Genomic DNA, 20,350 nt, shown 5'->3' with positions numbered 1-20,350 from the left:
AACAAATGCATGTCTATAAATCAGTCCCTTTCTGTTTGTGGGATCGCTCTCTATCTTCCTCCTTCCACGCCCCCCTTACCTCCCTCCTACACACAACTGCGATGTGTGGGTGTCACCTGTGACCCCCTGGCAGATGGCGAAGGGAGGCCCACCTCTCTGCTCTGAAACTGTTGCAGCTGAGCCATCTGTCAAAGCACTCACGTCCAGCTCTCTGCGGCTCCCGCTTGAAGCTCAGCATCCACGAGGCTACTATTCAGGCGGCTGCAGCAATCCTGCATACGCTCAGGCTATCTATCCACCCTGCAGGCTGCTTTCGCTGTGGTTCCTCTCTTATGCTGAGGAGCTGGGGGGGGGGGAATCGAAGGAGGAGCAGCCATGTCAGAAGTTCTGGAAGCACTTTGGGTTGGTGGATCCATTGGCCACACTCAACAAGCTCAAAGCAAGCTGTAGCAGAACCCCAGAACCGGGCCAATATCCTGGACTAGTAACATAAATTAGCAAAGGGTAGCAGCTTTAAACCTAAACAGCAATTAAAGATCATGGCGGGGGCGGGGGTGGGGGCGGGGGGGGGCTTCAGTTTTTCAACTATCATTCAATTGGTCATGGACACACGATCAGGGTTGCAATCCCTTTATGCATTTATTTAGGAATGCATCATATTGAACAGAGTGATCCAGTTTAGGTATTATACCCCAGCCCCAGCCCTAATATAAGACTTCGGCTTTCATAATTGTCCAGTCACCGTGGTGTTGATTACGATGAATCCTGGATTCATGCATTTTCCTTCTCCCTCCTTTCTCCTTCTGGCTGCATGCATATAAATGGGACTGAAAAATGGGGGGGGGATGGGGGGAACAGTTTCCTATTACATCTGAAGTCAAGGAGACCGGATTCATTTGAAACCGTGTTTTGTTCAGATAAAGCAAGAACGGATTTTGTGGCTGATGGCCTGGCTTACATGCATGAATGACTAAGCCTACTACATCTGAGCTGCACAAATCCAGATGGCCATTAGATGGCAGCAAAGTGGTAGAAAAATCTCTGTTGTGATCTCATGATTGACAGGGTTTTTGCAGCCTAAATCTGGTAGCCCTACTGAATAGTATCCCAGAAACCATTTGCTTGAGATAGGATTTGTGAGAGACTATTCAATAGGGCTACCAGATTTAGGCTGCAAAAACTGAGAGGAAGGGCACTGAGCGAAGCAAGGGGGAACATCCTTGGGGCTTTTCACAATCCCACCTCTGTGCCTATGTTACTTAAGCAACTTGCAAAGGCACTATACAGTCAATCCCAAGCACCTGCATACACTGGCCCAGCCCCACTCCACTACGTATTAAGGAGAGCGATTGGGGTTTGCTTTCCCTGCCAAAAGGTGACACTTGGGGGGGAAGGAAGCGGGGGGGGGGGGGACAAAACCATGGGAACTCACCAATCATTTTCCTTAATTTACCCCACCCAAAAACTGCAAGGATGATACCATTCAGCAGCTTCATCACTAGGGCTCAGCTGCCAGGCAATGCAAAGGATGCCCACATGCTTTTCTGCCAGTTCTGGAACTGGAGGAATGGACTTCCAAATGTGGTCAAGAGGAAGAGTCCACAGGGATGGGAGAATTTACTGATTTTGGTTTCACTGAGCTCCTCCTTTTCCCATTCGTAAATTAGCCTGAGATTTTTTTTAAAAAGAAAGCTTGTATTATAGATTCAATGCATTTTAGTGTCCCTTTCTTGTAAGATAGGGTTTTCCATTGACAATATTGCTTCATGTCTTCAGATTTACACTTTTGCCTAATGTAGTTCAGTTTTGCAAATAATTTTCAAGACATTTTAGTGCAGAGTTTTTCCTAATATCTATTATTACTGTTTTATTATTATGGTTGGTCACACAGTCAGCCAGATATTTAGACTGGATTTGGCATTTTTATCCATCTATCAAGTCCTTCCCAAGGTTCTGGGATAGGCAGATGTTGTTATTTGATGGTATGATAATGATGATGATGCAACTTCATTGCAAAATTCAGACAGGTATGAATTTCAAAAGGTAACTGTTTTGGTTATGTATTGATTTGGAAATCTGAAATTAAGCAAGTTGAAATCCAGGTGCATAATCAGTGAATTTCTCCCCAATACTTATTTTGCAGCTGCTTGATAATGACTTAAATTCCCAGAACCCAATTTGCTGGCAAACATGTTGCTTGAAAATTGCTGCTTAGAAGGTTGTTACTCATCCCAGCTATCAGCTCAGTGGGACAGACAGGCTGCTTCAGAAATAGAGACTTGTGAATCTTTGGCTTTTGAACTGAAATAGATCTCTGAAGATCAGTTACATATTTTCCTTCCCTGAGATTAGACTTGGAATGCCATAGAATCAATCAAATAGGACACAGTTTTCACTACACCAAGTTTGAATTTATTGGACATTTTATCAAGTTTCAACTGAATGTTGACATTAAACTCTGTCAAATTCAGAGAGAAAATTTGAAGAAGCTGTAGAGCTGCAAGATACACATATCTTTAGGCAGACCAAATAATAATATAATAATAATTAATGGCCTAATGTAAATATCCTAATTGTTAAAAATAAGTTATTCAAACAGTGATTCAGTAACCAAAATAATACAGAAGCATTGTATTACTATTAATATATAATATTTTGCATTTTTATTATTATTATTTTTTTTTGCCATCAGTTTTTTACAACTTCACAACAGCCCTGTGAGGTAGGTAGGAGATCATTTTCTCCATAGACAGATCAGACCTGAGAAATGGTAACTTAGTCAAAGACTAGTCACTTGGTTCATGGCTCAGCAACATTCTGAACATAAATGTTAAACTTTTAGTGCAATTTCTTAGTTTACTAACTTTAATGCTGCTTGGAGGCTGGTCAGTGGCAGGGGAGGAATTCAAAAAACGCAAGAGGATTAAACTTGTGCCAGTTTCTGTGACACGGCAGGTACATGTCAACTGGTTTTTTTTTTAAAACAATATACCAGTAAAGGAATCAGCAACTCAATGGATCAGAGACAGGAGTTAAGTACCATTCTTAAAGATTTTTTTTTTTTGATATCTCATGTGGTTATATTAAATACTGATCTAGATTCTCTTCCAGATCTCCTTTTTGTCCCCATATCTGAGTAGCTATCTGAGTAGCTAATCTTGCCAACCTGCCTGAGAATGAATGAATGAATAAATGAATGAATTGAAATGTTTGTGTGTGCGTGTGTGCGTGTATGCGTGTATACATCCACACACACACATGCAACTTCTTGCAAAGTTTCTTCATTCTGTTCTGTCTAAATAGAAAGCAGATTTATTTCAAGGAAAAGACAATAGTTGGCAATTTTAGAAATGTTCAGAACCTGCCTATTGTTCATTGTTTTATCAAATGTTATCTCACCATCCATTCTCTTTTTACTTTATGTGAAACCTGTATCATCTCCAGAAAAAGTTACTTGGTATCTGTGCCTTCTAGCTGAACTATAGCTTTCCAAAGACTGCAGATTTCTAATCTCAAGACCTATGACCCATTCCATCTATCACTAATACAACATCAAAAGATCAAAGAACACATATAACGTAGAGCATTTGCTGGAATGGTGTGAAGAGAGATTAACACTGGATGTCTTCTGGACTGCATTTGGGTCATTCAGGAGTTTTGTTTTTTTTGTTTTTTTATCTTGCAGCCTCATGGGGTAACCACATAAGCTGTGCCAATATACTTTTTGCCATTGTCATAGGTGGATTTATCCCAAGTATATGTTTGGATATTCAGATTGTGGCCTCCAGCTTTCAGATGACACCTGAAGGGTAGAAAATTGGCATATAATCACCTTTCTTAAATAGAAGCTCTAGATAGTTATTTAGAATAGACTAGAATTGATTCAGATTACTGGCTGAATCAAGCCAGCTACTGCAACTCCTGCCTCACCATCAACAATTTCCCTTTTTCTCTGTAGCACCATCATTATGGATGCTGTCTGGTTCACCACTTGGAAACCTCTTCAAGAAAAGTATTAATTCAGAAGATCTTCTGTGAGTAACACTGTTCAGGGAACCTCCACAGAGAAAACTGCTTGTAATGAACCCACTGATGTGACTCATGCTTTGAGGCTGTGACGTCCTGCTAGGAGTAAGATGTGCTACTCCTAAACCATGAAGGTTATTTGCCTGAACACTAGTGGAGAAATTCAGAACTTGTACTCTACCTTGAACCATGAGTTGGAAAGATCTTGAGATGTTTCAATAGCCATTACCTTCCACAGGCTTTAACATGAGGGCTGAGTCTACTACCACCAATTGACTAAGATAGCTAAATGAAACTTTTATCTTCCAAAGTAACAGACCTTTTCATAACAGATGTCAGGTGGTATAGATGTAGGATTGCTAGTTCATTCTCTGCTTGTTAACTCTGCTCCTGAGAACAGTTGAATGAATTGAAGCTTTCCTTTCACTTGAAAGAAAGATCCAATTTCACTCAGAATCTAAATACTTTATATACTTTGATACATGGGAGGAAGAACATCCAAACCGTGCATTGGCTTCCAGAACATCCTAGATTGGCTGCATCTTGCTATCTTAACTGCAGTGAAAATAACTCCTGGCCCTAGCAATATACTTACACTTTTCCAGGTCGAGCAATGAAACACAGTGAATAAAGGCCAAATTCAAATTCAGGACTGCTTCCAATAAAGGCACTTCCAACCTCCTTGTAAAATCCATCCCAGTTGAACTGCATCCCCAACACATCTGGATATGAGGTCCACTAGAGAGAGAAAAAATGATGCTGGAAATTTTGATCTACAATATTTGCAAAGAAGGGTATTGTACTATGGAGCCATACTAACCACACTCTTACATCCTACTCCATGAGATACAGGTACTTGTGATGGCTAGTAACACATAAGTAGGCATACTGTGCTCTTTCGGCAGTGTGGGGAAAACAAAATACATCAGCACTTCTTTTGGGAGAAGGGAGAAAAGGATTTGTCATATGGCAAGTAGGGTTCTGCATCTGCTCCACATAACCTCCCATTGGAAGCATAAAGCTGATCAGTGGGGCCACCACTGATCCCTTCTGTGGTGGTATGCTCCCTATGGGACAGTGTACGCGTTATGTCAGGGATTTTCAAACTTTGTCGATCTGTGGAACCTGTTAGTTAAAATATATGTGTATTTCCACGGGGAAGCCTGGGAAAAGTTCAGGAGGGAAACGTTTCTAAGCAATTTTCCACCCTCTAACTCTCAATCCTCAGTGCCCCCTGCTTGTCTGATAATCCGGTCAGAGCCCCAGCATAGGCCCTTGATGAAAAATTGGATATTAACATGTGACCACAGCCAGCCCTACCATTAGGTAGAGATAGCAACATGAACATGGAACAAAGCAGTTATTTAAATGTATTCCAAGTGTGTGGGTGGGTGTGTAAATATACACACTCATACACGCAGAAGGGGAGCAGATATTTGTAGGATTCTCTGCCTATCAAAATAACAGCCAGCCATTCCACCTTGACTTGGGGAGGTATGATGGCATCTACGATTCTGTCTCAGCCTTGGCAAAATGTTTTGGGCCAGTCCTGCAAGTGACTGATATCCTAATACTCAGCAGGTTCAATTCCTTGCGATACCCCAGAATTCATCCCATACCCAGATGCCACCTGGCTTTGCCTCACCGACTGGCAATGCTAGGTGGCAGGCTAACACAGTATTTGCCAGAGAGGAGGCTCTAATAGAAGCCTCTGATTGGTCTTGCCGCTCTGTGTCAGAGCCAATAGCAGGGGAGAACAGATCTGATGGACTGGGGAAAGTAGGAGGGTGTAAATCCAGCTTGGTGAGGAAAGATGAGCAGGGAGAGAGCCTGTGGAAGGCGGGACTTGGAAAGGCAGATGCAGCGGAGCAGGAAGGAATGGAAGGAAGAGAAGAAGTTATGCGGCTGGATTCCCTTGGAGAAAAACAAACCACCTCTTCTTTTGGAAGGAGAAGTTGCTGCTGTGTCCCAGGAGTTCCTAGAGCAGTGTTTCTCAACCTTGGCAACTTTAAGATGGGTGGACTTCGACTCCCAGAATTCCCCAGCCAGCCATGCTGGCTGGGGAATTCTGGGAGTCGAAGTCCACCCATCTTAAAGATGCCAAGGTTGAGAAACTCTGTCCTAGAGCAAGAGGATGTTTTAGCGATTCATACAGAGAGCCCCTGAGTACCAGGAATGAAGGCTCCAGTGTTGTCTTAAAGAGCCCATTCTGACGTATGAAACTGAGGGAAGCTATCAAGAAGCTGCCAAGGTGGACTTAGCTCATTGTGTTCTTCATAGGCTTGAATCCAGCCGAAGAATATTTTCATTATGTTGTATGTATTTCTGGACTTAACCACCCAGAATGCATCATCCCTCACAACCGGATAATTAATTACATATAAGTATTTTCCTTCTCCTCCTTCTCTCTCTCTTTTTTGAACCACCATTGCTAATAACATAATTTCTGCAGTCTGTCTTTTGTGCCATGCATTTCTCTTGCCCAGAAACACATCTCCCTGCTAACCACGCTGGGATATACACCTGTATATCTGCAATGTTGGGCTGCAGTCTGAGAAACCTCGTCCCCTAAAATAGGAGCTAACCTTTAAGGTGCTGCAAGAATCTTTCATGCTTTTACTGCAATGGGGCTTTTTAAAGGACTTTTGTTATAGTAGTGTTGTCATATTTATGATACTGTTTTTTCATTGAAAACAAATCCAGGTGATCCTACGTCTGTCTTCCTCAAATACGAAAAACAGGAAGAAAACCTGCAAGATGCTTTTTTAATGATCTGGCCTGCTATTGATCTCTCTATATATACAGGTGTGTGTTTGTATGTGTGTGTCTTTTTGTACCCATATGCTCCATTACATTTAACAGCAGCCTGTCATGACGATAATATAACTAGTGCCATTTCTCCTGTTATTATTATTTTTCCTCTACCTCTGTTGTCCAGAGGAATGGCATGCCTGCATAACATTTGCATGGCTGTTTATCCCTTAAAAAAGGAAAAATTGGCATCACTGCGAAGGGTCTATTGGGGGAGTAGAAGCTGTGGCCCTCCAGATGCTGCTGAATTACAACTCCCAGCTGCCCCAGAATAGCCAATAGTGACGGATGTTGGAACTTATAGCTCAGCATTGCACAGAGAGTCCCAGGTAGATACAGAGCATGCCTATTTCTTCAGGGAATCTGCTATGGCATCCCAGAAAAGTGGCCGTGAATTAACAGCCACACTGAATTGGAATGTCTTCTCTTTTCCAAGATGGGTTAATCTTTCCCCCAGAGTGGAAGATGGTTCATTTTCCCCAGTGAAACTTACCGGACCATCATAGCTGTAGCTGGAATAGTTAACTATGCCCTGTTTCTCCAGAAGGTAGAAACGAATCCAGTTGTGGAATCCAGTTACTTTTCCTTTCCTGAGTTCTCCTAGAAAGAACCATAACCATATGATCCATAACAGGTTAATACATATTCACAACATACATTATGCGATATGTGCAACATGCATCGTGCGATATGTGCAAAGAAGCTTTATGCAACTACCAAAGAGCTTTCCTCCACCTGTATATCAATAAGAAAAGCCTAAAAAAACTGTTCAAGTTTGTCACTCTTCGAAGTTCTTTCTGAAATGGAGGACAAGTTTACAATGTTTGTTATCTTTTGATAGAGGGATAAATAGGAAGGATGGTAGTGGCAAAAAGGAAGACGTAAGTAAAGCTTAGTGGAAAGGTGAAATGAAACAGAATCACCAAAGGATATCGTGGTTGGAAATTCAGCAAGATGGAACCCAATAAATGTAGAAAACTTATTGTGCAAGTTGAACTACCTAGACCATTCTTCCCCTCTGGTAAGGCTCAACGACATCGAGTTCATATGCAGATGGATTGCACTGCAACTGCATTTCAAGGAGTGTTGGAAGGCCCAAAATAGGGAATATCTTTAGAAGTTCATCCAAATCAGCTTCTTGCTTATACAGTGGTACCTTGGGATACGAACGCCTCTACTAATGAACATTTCGGATTACGACCAGCTTCGGCAGGAAAATTTTACCTCGGGTTACGAGCCGGATACGCGGCCATTTTCCCTGCTGCCACACGGTCGCGGCTTCCTGTGGGCGAGGTTGCGGTAGCAAGGAGACGTTCGGTGAGGCTTGTGGTGTGGAAATTGCCTCGGGTTGCGACCAACTCGGGATACGCCCAGAGTCACGGAACGGATTAAGTTCGTATCCCGAGGTACCACTGTACATTTAGGATCAATCTTAAGAACAAATAATTCTTCATACAGTTTTCTGTTAAAAATCTCCCCCAGCTGTTTTTATTTCTCTTCCCCCTCACCCTCAATAAGACAATGTTGCAGGTAAAATGGCAAGGCAGGAAGTATTTGCTTAGTTGTTTGAGGATCAGGCAAGATATAATCCCTTTCCCCTCCCCTCATCCCAACAGAACTCAAAGGGTTAATTGACAATACGGGTTGGTGGCACAGGGCTGTGATGTCTTGTTCCCTGGTGCTTCCTGATTGTTTAGAGTCATAACCTATCAAAATATTTTCCATCTTTTAAGGAAAAAAATGTGCTAAAGCAATTTCAGACGGACAAATTGTGGTTGTACAGGTAGTCCTTGGGTTATGACAGCAATTGGGACCAGGAATTCCGTCGCTAAGCGACGTGGTTGTAAAATGTGATGTCATGTGAATGTGTCGCTTAGTGACAGCAATTCTGGTAGTCCCAGTTTCCATTGTTAAAGGAGGACCATGCAAATCGTTAAGTGAGGACCTCACATGATCACAACTTCCAACTTCCTGTTGGCTTCCCTATTGACTTTGCTTGTGGGAAGCTGGTAGGAAACACTGAGAGTGCAATCACGTGACCACGGAGATGCTGCAATGGCCAGAACTCCGAGGACCTGTCATAAGTCCCCCTTGTTCAGCGCCATCATGAACAGTTGCTGAATGAATGGTCATAACCTGAGGACTACCTGTAAATAAATGCAGAAAGAGGGTCAGCTTGTTTTTAAATAAATATACCTAAAAAGACATGCTCAAAGCCACTGGAGTCACCATCATCATTGCCTCTGGAATAAAGGCCAAACCACATCTTCTTAAGATCATCCACAAATTCTGGTTCTGTATCATAACGATCTAGAATGGAGACAGAGATGGATGTCAAACAGTCATTAATTTCACATTACAAGAAGACATCACAAAGAGTTCCTACATCATTCAAACAATGCTCTGTGGAGCAGAGATATTATGAAACAAATCCAAAATAGTTATGTTTAACAGAGATGGGGCTGGGAGAAAAATCTGCTCTTTGAAACTGTTGTCAACAACTTTCACAGTAATACTGAAAATGTCTATTTTGCCTGCATTAGGAATCTTAGTTTTATGAGAGTGCTGTGAATTTTCTCATAGATTACTTTCCTCAGGCACAAAACTATTTCCAGGAACTTCTGAGAAGATGAAAGTTTAGTCTATTCGCACACACACTCAGCCAAAACAGACACAGCTTCCACGTGGTACAATGTTACATTGCAAAGGAAGGAATCTGACAATGAAATCAGTTTTTTGGAGGAGTCAAGGGCTTCCTCTGCTAAACATAGCTGTATGCAAAATTTGAGGCAACCCTGATCAAATTGTAGGTTTTAGTGAATTCCAAAGAATAGTAAGCAAATTTCTAGAAAGATATGTTTAGCTTTGTACAATGTTCAGGCTGTGTCAGCTTCTGTTCACTTAGGGATTCACTGAAATGAAATTTGACTAGGGTTGCCTAATGTTTTTTCATGCAACTGCATATTCTACAAAGTCTATCTGGGATAATTGTATTTGGATTTCTGCACTGAACAGAAGATTGAGGCTGACTACCTCTATGGTTCTGTGATTCCGCATAAAATAATGTTGATTATCTCTCAATTACCAAAGACTTACTTTTGCTGTGAAGAAACTTATATAGCTCTTTCATGACCTTGGTCTTCATGATCTCCTGGAGGAAAATGTCCTGTTCCTTCATCTGTTCTTTGGTGAATTCCTCCCCTGTCCCGACTTCTGCATGGTAGTTATCCAACAGCTTGATGAAGCTGGCATAAGTCGGCCTTGAGAAGAGCTTCTCGTGGTTGACATAAGTGAAGAGCCTGCCCAATGAAAAATCATTTGGGATGAGGCTGGCCTATACTTTCCCACAGGCTCAGGATTCATCCCACACTCCATAACAGGTTGGAAGAGTGATTTCATTCATAATCAGTAGCATAGATCCTCGTGGCTGTGCCTGTGCGGGACTGGTAGCTTTCCAGCTGCAGTACACATAGCAGAGATGGCTTTCCTATCACAGACCTGTGGCCATGAAGGCCATTCTACCTCCATCCCTGTTTCTGCCAAGCATCCATAGATCTATGTCCTTCCTTTTCAGGATCCTCTCCTTATGGATCTTAATTAGTCAATAGTTTGTCTTATACAGCAGACAGAGACAATCCTAACCACCTCAGCCTTGTCTGATGTGGATTTTCTAGTACAGCAGAGTCCCCTGGGTTTGAACCTGACATTCTGTACATGAAAAAGCAAACTTTTGCCATCTGTAATCCCTATACTCCTGGAATCTATTACTATGGTTGAAAGAAGGTAAATGTCTAATAAGCATAGCTATCCATTTATTGATATAGCTATCAATAAATATTTCCAAATTTAGAAACAAGAATGCTCAATAGTTATTTTCCTACTTTCCCATCTCTGGGATTTAGGTTATCTCTAGTTAAGGATCCACCATTCTAATTGCCTATGTTTACTTTGTAGTTTGCATTCCAGCAGATTAAACTCACTGATCTGGGGAATGATCTTCATGCCCATTTGTCTTGGAAGCTAAGTATTGTTTGTTCAGGGTAATGTCAGACTCTTCTGCTCTGTTGTGGTCACTGTGGTAAATCTTCTCTGATACTTCTTGTAAGTCTTCATTTGTAATAGTATTGCCTGTGGTTGAGAATCCCTCTGTTGGAAAGACAATTATTTTAGCTTAAGACCATTTGAATCAGTCAAGTAGCAAAGCTACTTGGAATGAGCAAGATTTCATCCATCCAGGATGATTCAAAGATAGCAGATAATAAGCTGCTGAAGAATTTTAAAAACAACTTTGAATACATACATATCGGGGATGCATAGCTCAAACTATTTCTGAGCTGTATCATATTCATGTAACATCTATCTCTGAGCATGTTTTATTTAAAATGTAAACATATTTTAATTTCAGAAAATACATTTCTAAATGTAGTTTTATATTAAAACACATCATATATGAGTGTGCGTGTTTTGTTTTTAAAGCCAAGAACAGTCTCATAACATTTATATTCTGATCAGCATCTCATCCTAAGAGATGAAGATACTGAGAGTGCAAAGTTGCAAAGATTGAATAACATCCATCACACATACAGCACAGTAAGCTTTTGGCAAATGTATTGAGCAAATGACTTGAGTAACAGTGGTTTAGTAATCCATGGACAATCATGTTATATGAACATAATTGTGCATGGATAACTAAGCCGCTGTTACTCAAGTATCTAGGTTCACACAACACAGTGAACTATAAACTAACACAGAGATGAAGTTACTCAACAGATCAACCTATAATGTGGATAATTAATTTATAGTTCAATGTGTCATGCGTGCAAGGCCTAATTCTACCAAGGACTTCTGCCTTTTCCTCAAGGACTCTACTTCTGCTTTATCTTCACAACTGTTTGGCAAGATATTTTAGGCTGAACAACAATAACAAAAGAGACAACTGACAGCAATCCTCATGGGTTTTATGCCTGTGTGTGGATTGACATCTGGCTCTTCCTAGTTCTGTTCTTATACTCGAACCACAAAATCACACCAGCTTCAACAAGAATAAAGCAAGAAGGATCCAACCTGATTTCTCCGTGTTCTGATCATCATGGAGGGCTCCAGGTAGTCTTACAACAATATGGCAACATCTGAGAACCCATTTAAACCCAAGTAGAGCTTACTATGCAACCTGGTGAATTTCTTCATCTTATGTCACAGCAAAGTCTAGCTAGAGCGTGGTTCTTAAACTGTGGGTAATTTGGACATATCCTAAGGGTAATCAAGCAATTTGCAATTGCTTATTTGTGAGTCAAGGTTCCGATTTGGGACTGCTGCTGTTGAAACACTTGTGTAAAACAACAGTCTGTTTTGTTTTTCTGGTTTTTTTGGAGGGGAGTGTAATGATATTATTTGAGACCGAGAAATGGGGTAATTGGGTCAAACAGTTTAAGAATCACTGATCTAGAAAGACTCCCAAACTTGGGACTTATGGATAATGAATTAGAAAAGACTCATGGTAAATTTATACTGTACATAGTAACTGCAGAAGAATATTGTGTGCACAACGAGGGAAGAATAATGAAATTTCCACAGCTGAGGAATGGATTGTGAAGACGTCAGAATTTGCAGAAATGGCAAAACTGACCTGTTTGGTCAGAGAACAAACAACAAAAACCTTTTTGAAGCTTTATATGGACTTTTTGCTGAAAGAAGAAAAAATGAATTGATGATTTATGGATTTGAAAAGTAAGAAAGATGAGGACCAAATGAAGGGTTGAAGGGACTTGTAAAATACTTAAGAAGGAGCAGGGACAAAAAGAATGTAATTATCTATATGTAATTATCTATATAGAAGTCATCTATATGTTTCTTAACTTTGGTTTTCTTTTTCTTTTCTGTTTTTTTTACATTTTTATTTTGGTTTGTTATTATTATATGAAAATTTTCAATAAATATGATTAAAAGAGAGAGCGAGCAAAACATGTTACCTACATGCAGGTAGAAATGCTTCCAAAATCCTATCACTGCAAATCCTGATACAAACTAATCCAGCCCATACTTCTTGGATTAAAGTTTTCTCTTTTCAATGTAGCTCTTAGCAGTATCAAAGATCCAAATGCTTTTGGCTGTATATGGTTAGAGGGGAAGTACGTCTTCAAACCCTTCTTTAAATGTGAATTTTCCTGCAGAATCTTTAAAATTAAGAGAGCCAAGACCAACCAAACAGACACATGGATGAATTCATGTTTATAACTGCTAATGTTTGACTGCAGTGGTAGGCGAGCTGCTGTCTTCAAGGTATTTTGAATACAGTTCCCATAAACTCCAGCCTGCAGAACCAATGGCAAAGGGTGATGGAATGGTCACCCAAAATATCCCTATTTTGGCCATCTGTGACAAAGGAAATGATTTTCAGTAGAAAGGAAGTGGTTGCTGCCACTGGGTGTCAGTGAAGGGGAAGTAAAAGCTTGTTTTAACTATAAACAATGGATCTGGGGAGCATCCCTATTATCGCTGAAGTATATAACTGTTGATGGGCTAGCCATTCCTATTGATAGAAGCAGCTTCTACTCACTGTAGGAACTGTTGTAGCAGAATTGAGCTACTGAGAACCATTTGGTAGGGGAGGAGTAGGGGTGCTGATTGGCTAGGAATTCCTTCATACTGGGAGCTCCTAGCCAATCAGCTCACTCCTGCCTTCATTACCACCTCAAATGGTTCACCAATAGCTCAGTTTCTCTACTGCAGCAGCAGTTAACAATTTTCATCACACGTTTCATGTAAAGAAGAGAATACTTGCCCTTTTCTTTGCCATCTGTAGTAACTGTAAAAGAAGGAAGAAATCTGGCATGAATCATCTAGCCATGGAGAAGCATAAAACTTGTCATTTATTTCTACAGATATGGCCTTCTTGCCAAATAGGCAGATGATTGTCACTATGGGGGAAGATGGCTGTAACTTCCACATAGCCGTTTTGAATTTTTGCATATCATCTGGAGGAATATTTTCACACTTTTGAATGTATGGATTCCCATTGTTTGTGCTCACCAAATGCATCAGCTCTTAGGAACGCAGCCAGTAAGGGTTGAGGCTGTGGAGATGCTTTGAGTTAGGAAGATAAGCCCCTTCTCCCAGCTATTTAAGTTAAGCTGGAACTAGGTCTAGCCAAGCCTTGCACACATACACACCATGACATGTTGTGAGGGAGGGGGCTTCTAAGTCACAGCTCCCTTGAATCTCACAGTTCAGGTGACATGCTTGCCTCCAGGAGATTCTTTTCCTTGCACTCTTTTCCTTGTCTGGCACTTCCTGGGAATCTCCTTTCATCTTCTTGGAGAAAGCTTGATGGCTTTATTTTGTTTCTTTCTAAAATTGATATGTCACTCTTCAGAGTTTCTCAGGATGGCTGACTTTGTGCTGCCTTATCAAACCAGGGAGCACAGTTAAGAGCCCAACCATATTATATCTCAGTTGCCTTGATGATAAAAATGTAAAATCTCCTTTGAGTCAAGCTCAGCTCTAGAGGATTTCATGGCTCTGCCCAGGGAGGCTTCTTGGCAGCAATATGGAAGTGTCCGGCCACTGCTTTTTTTTTTTTCCCCCTACTTCCCAGTCAAGCCGACAGTCCTGGGATTCTCTGGTGGTGTCCCATTCAAGGCTTGACCCTGCTTAGCTCCTAAATCCAGCAAGGTCACCCAAGAGCTGCCATTGCTGAGATATTTTATGGGGGTGAAAACACCAACCAGCTTGATCAAAGTGCATGACTGGGTATGAAAAAGAAACCTATTCAGTCCAATCATGTCTGGCTCCTGCCCACTCTGTACAGTCCCCAACATGAAGAGATAGGTGCCCCAAATACCCCTGTGGCTCCAGAGATCTGTGAGGGCCCTAGGATTCCCTTCCCCTGGCCAGTCTGGTCTATTGCCCAGACTGATGGCAGCAGCAATATCAATATCAACACCTCATCATCAACTTCTTCAAAAAGCCGATATTCCTTCCTTGTCATTTTCTTCCTTACAGCACATCATCTTTGATGTCTTCTCCCTAACAATGCTATGTGGCCACCAGGGATATATCCACAGGATAGGGTCAGAAACATCAAGGTAGTGGCTGCTACCATGCAATTGAAGACCCACCTGTCAGGCCTAGCCCAAGGAACTCCAAGAGACAATGCCAATTCAGTCCAGCTATATTTATTAGCTACAACCTCTAGCAAGAATCTTCCCAGACTGAAACCCCAGTTCCCAAGTCAGCCAGCCACAACAGTGTGAATTCCTCAGGGAGGTGCCAGTCTCATCCTCTTGTAGTTCCCACGCTCCTGCAGCGAGCTAAGAAAATGCTTATCTCCCTGAGCCTGGCCTTCATAATTCCATTCCATCACACCAGCTGCTTCATGCAGTGTACATGAAAGGGGAAGAGTTTCAACTCTGTGGTAGCAGGCACCATCTTGACTTTTTCGACCCTGCCCAATAGACATGGCTGGTGGCCACCCACCTAGCAAATCAATGCTGTAATGTCCATGCCTTTTTTTTAAATGAGAGGGAGAAAAATAGAGGGACAGAGAGAATGGCAGGTAGCTGAACTGCTTAGACGCTGCCCTTTTGGACTATTTATTTGTTATTTGCATTGATTTTTCAAATTTGAATGCCACCCTTCAGGTTTTTCTAGGGGGAGTTTACAGTAGATTAAAATCAGCCAATGAAATTCCAAGCACTTAAAATTTAATATCATAATATGGTGATTTAAATACATCATGCTAAAATAATAAACCACACAAGCAGCCACTCCAAAGTGTGTAATAAGCAGTATCCTGCAAGCTCAGGATGTTAATGGATTCAAAAGCCTGGCAGAATCAAATTACTTTGCCTGGTAATGAAAAGACCATTTGGGTTTTAACTGAAGTGAGAGAAGCCAGAATGCTGCTGAAGAAATGATTGCACAAGGAAAGTCAGAATACACACACACACACACACATACACATGCACACAGAGCCTGGCCAACATGTAACTAAATAAGTGCAAAAATGCCACCCCCTGTTAAGGAGAATTCTCCAAAATTCTCTTTGGTTTTGAAGGCATCTCTAAAGCAAAATCTCATCAAACAGGCAGGGACCCAGGCACTCATTCTGACATTTGCTACTACTTTTGCCGGTGCTCTGAAGTCTGGAATTCACACTTTGAAAAATCATTTTATTTAAAAGAACACGGAGCAAAGCTTTTTCAGCCTTTACTAGCTGGCTGGCTGAGTAGGGAATGGTTTTATAGTGTACGGAGGCTATATGGCTTGGACGTCTGGGGTTTATTTGGGATCTTCCTGGACTGCGAGGCTTCAGACATGCAGCCTGGAGTCCATCCTTCAAAATGGAGGCAAAAGATGGGACCTAGCTTGAATAGCCTAGTATAGCCCCTCCTCCCATTAGGGCTGGCCCCACATGCTTTCTCTGCTGGACCCAAACAGTCTGTGGCAACAAGGAGCAACATATCAAATCCCCATTCCAGATTATGTGTCTCCCATTTGACAATACAGCATTTCTATACGACCTAAATTTCTTCTTTGGAACAAGGCATTATGACAGAACATTTTATCTTGTCGCTTGTTGAATCTACACAGACTGGGAGAGTGTGGATATGCATGAAAAAAACCCCTCTTTCCACAGGGAGGTTCAGTAGATGACAGTCTACTCCTAATCTTGGGTAATCTCAAAAAGCTAAGGAGGGTCAGACCTGGTGAGTAGTTGGATGGGAGACCAACAGGGTGTACTAAGTCTGTGGCTAGATTGAAAAGTTTAATATATAGGAAGAAGGCAATGGCAAACTACTTCCAGTCTGATGCCAAGACAACTAATATAGTATATCTACTTAGTCAAGCTTGATCTGAGAATGCTTTACCTTTTCTGCAGTGGATGTGGTAATCTTCACAGCAGTTCTGATTTTGTTCACAATTATAATCACAATGGCAGTCATCTCCTGGGTTATATTTTTCGTTACATCGCCTTTCGCAGGAATCTGCGGGGCCATACAAAGCTGAAAAGTAGAAGTACATTGAGAGAGGCAAAATAATTAGCTGGACCATAATTAGCAGCAATTACAGTGAGAAAGATGGCCATGATGCAGTATTTGAGGGCTAATGGATTGTTTCCCTAAGCTAGAAGTTGGCTTCAAGAACATTTGGGTGCTATTCTTTGAGTCACTTAAATATCGTCAAAGAAAGGGGCTCCCTCTAAATGTACAGTATAGAGATTACAGTGTCCCAGTGCTGTGTGAATGGCATATAGAGAACACTTGATTGAATTGACTTCTACTTTGTTTTTAGGTACCATCTAAAAATAAAAATGGTGATCTTTAAAACACTGAAAGGGGCTGGGGGGAATAGACTAGAATAAATGAAGGACTACTTACTCCTTTTTTATATAATTTTTATCAAGAATTTTAAACAAAAGATAAAAACTAACAAGAACTAATACACACACACACACACACATAATAAAGTAAAAAGAAAAGAGAAAGAAGAACAAAGAAAAACTAAAAGTGCAAAAGGAAAAAATAGGAAGAAATAAAAGGAAATTACTTCTGATTTCCTTTAAAGCAAGAATAATTATAAATACAAAATTACCTCTTACTCTATGGTTACAAACACAAACTCTTTTTTTTCCTATTATCTATTTTTTTCTAATCATCAAAACTGTAAGTCGTAAAGTCATTTTTTCCTGTTTTATGCAAAAAGTCCATAAGGGGTTTCCAGTCAGCAATAAATAAATATTGTCTTTTCTCTAAACAAGGATGTCAATTTAGCCATCTCTGCAAATTACATCATCTTCACCAACCATTCCTCCATCGTAAGTACTGTCAAGTCTTTCCACTTTTGTGCATATAATAACCCTGCTGCAGTTGTCATATATAAAAACAAAATTCCATGACTTTTTTTCCAGCTGTCTATCCATCAATCCCAAAAGAAAAGCCTCTGGTTTCAATTGTATGTTAATCTTTAAAATCCTCTGAATTACAGTATGTTTTTGTATCCAAAATTTTCTGGCTGTTCTACATGTCCACCAAAGATGGTGATCTACCTTTGTACATTCTAGATTATTTCTCTGGGGATATATATCGACGATACATCATTTTATAAAAATTCTCTTTAAGGTTATAACACGATGTAAACATCAGTCCTTTCAACTACATATTTTCCTATTGTTCCATTTGTATATTGTAACCAAATTTTTTAGCCCATTTTATCATACATTCTTTCACTTTTTCTTCTTCTGTTTCATATTTCAATAGAAGTTTATACATTTTAGCAATTACATATTCATCATTTGTACACAATTCTATTTCAAATTCAGTCTTACAATGTTCAAAGCCCTACGTTACTTTGTCTACTTTAAACCTTTCTGTGGAGTCCTTGGGGTTCTCTGAGCTTGGTTGTTTTCTTGCAAATGTTTCGTTACCCAGCTAGGTAACATCTTCAGTGCTTAAACCTTTCTAATAATAGCATATAAGAGAACCATTGACAAACATATCTCTCTGCTACTAGATCATCTCTTGACTTTATTTTACATTCCCCTTGATAAAAATCTAATATCTCATGGTAAAGCAACCATTTGTGTTTACTTATTTCTCAGCTATAAAATGCTTCTTGGGCTGATAGCCACAAAGGTGTTTTCAGACACAACTGGATTTGTATCTATTCCAAATTCTCAATATGGCACGTTTAACATAATGATTTTTAAAATTTGCATTAACCTTAGCTTTATCATACCACAAATATCCACACCACCCAAATCTCAGATCGTGTTCTTCTAGCTCCAAAAGCCTTCTATTTCTCAACAACATCCGTTCTTTCATCCAACTAAACAACAAGCAGCAAAGTATAATTTCAAATCAAGCAATCCCAATCCTCCTCTTTCCTTCGCATCTTGTAACATCTTACATTTAACTCGTGTTTTTTTCCCCTTGCCATACAAATTTAGATATGTCCTTCTGCCATTGTTTAAATGGCGCATCAGTAGTCAAAACAGGTATTCTTTTAATTTGCCCATTCATGTTTCAATTCCCTTTAAAGGATCTTCCAAAACCAGCACGAAGTTACCTGCAAAAGCTCATAACTTTTAAGTCGCTTTTAAAATCTTCACTCCCCCCATCCTCTCATCCTGTCTTATATCTCTATTCAGTATTTCAAGAGCCAAAATAAACAGGAGACGGGACAATGGACAGCTTTGTCTTGTTTCTTTGTATTTCACATCCTTTTGTTAGGTCTCCATTAACAATTATATGTGCTTTCTATGTAGTATAAATCAATTTTACTCATTTTATAAAGTTCTCTCCAAAATTCGTATCTTCCAAAACTTTAATCAGGAAAGACCAGTTCAAATTATCAAAGGCCTTCTCCACATCTGAAAAGATCAATGCGGCTTGTTTTTCATTATGTGGTTCAAATATTCTAATATGTCCAATACAGTTTTAACTGTCTTTAACTGTCTTTTTTAGCTGACTTTTTGGTAAAAACCTACATTGAGCCTCATGAATAAATTATTTTCGATATTTCTGCTAAAATCATTGTGAACAACTTACATGACTATAAGCTGTTCACAATGATTTTAGCAGAAATATTGAAATTATTCCATAATGATAATTGGTCTATAATTTCTTGTTAAAGTCAAATCTTGTCCCTCTTTAGGTATTAATGTTATACTAGACAACCCGTGACCTGTTGGGTCATCGTTTCAGAGATATTTCCTTATCTAAACAGAGAAACAGAATGACCAAGAGAAAAAAAAGCAGTGGTAGTGGGAGTGACTTACAACTTGATACCGGCTTTCCCATTGACTGCTTGTGGGAAGCTGGCAGGGAGCATCAGAAATCCTTCCTTCCTTCCTTCCTTCCTTCCTTCCTTCCTTCCTTCCTTCCTTCCTTCCTTCCTTCCTTCCTTCCTTCCTTCCTTCCATATAGACTTGGATCCCATGGGAGTAATGAGTCCCAGATTTTGGACACATTCTGTAAGTTAGCCCATTTGAGATACTTTGGTTCAAAAATTGTTGCCCTATGATGTACTGTTTTGCCCAGTTGAAGGTTACAGACATGAGAGTTTTAGTAGTATATAGATTAGCCTCTTTCCAAGTCTCTGGCATCTTACCTCCCTGTAAGATAAAGTTCATCATATTTACAGAGTTTGTAAGAGCTCATCTTCAAAACATTTGTAGTACAAACCTGATAATCCATCTGGTCCAGGCACCTTTCCTGGTTTTATCATTTTTATAGCTTCTGAAACTTCCCTTATTGTTATAGGTCCATTCATTATTTGTCTTTGCTCCTCTGTAATCTTTGGTAAAATTTGTTTTTTTAAAATTTTTCTCCAAAGAAATGTTCTGTCCTTTATATAAATTGGAATAATACTAATAAAATGCTTTTTGCGTAGCCACATTATCCATTATCTGTTATCTCCCTCTTGAAGTTTTAATATCATTTTCTGTTCTCTTTCTTTTTGCAGTTTATATACCAACCATTTCCCAGGTTTATTTGCAAATTCGATTTTTTCT

At 40.1% G+C, this 20,350-nt stretch overlaps 1 protein-coding gene across 1 annotated transcript; it reads right to left on the bottom strand.

The window, feature by feature from the left end:
- Positions 1-2,187: 2,187 nt before the first annotated feature.
- Positions 2,188-19,428, bottom strand: ENDOU (endonuclease, poly(U) specific). Its single transcript, XM_088137928.1, has 8 exons — positions 16,707-19,428; positions 13,619-13,642; positions 10,818-10,983; positions 9,934-10,136; positions 9,034-9,147; positions 7,331-7,437; positions 4,622-4,764; positions 2,188-3,802 (listed from the first exon to the last, which is right to left on the bottom strand). Exons 1-8 carry the CDS (start codon positions 16,888-16,890, stop codon positions 3,688-3,690), a joined length of 1,056 nt encoding a protein of 351 aa, XP_087994054.1. The 5' UTR covers positions 16,891-19,428; the 3' UTR covers positions 2,188-3,687.
- Between the last annotated feature and the right edge of the window lie 922 nt (positions 19,429-20,350).

This window comes from Python bivittatus, unplaced genomic scaffold (assembly GCF_059951505.1).
Source record: "Python bivittatus isolate LINGU-HERP-01145 unplaced genomic scaffold, Pbiv_v1 ctg000220_np1212, whole genome shotgun sequence".
Classification (NCBI taxonomy): Eukaryota; Metazoa; Chordata; class Lepidosauria; order Squamata; family Pythonidae; genus Python; species Python bivittatus.
Note: the sequence above shows the minus strand (reverse complement) of the source record. Positions and strands in the feature narration are given on the sequence as shown.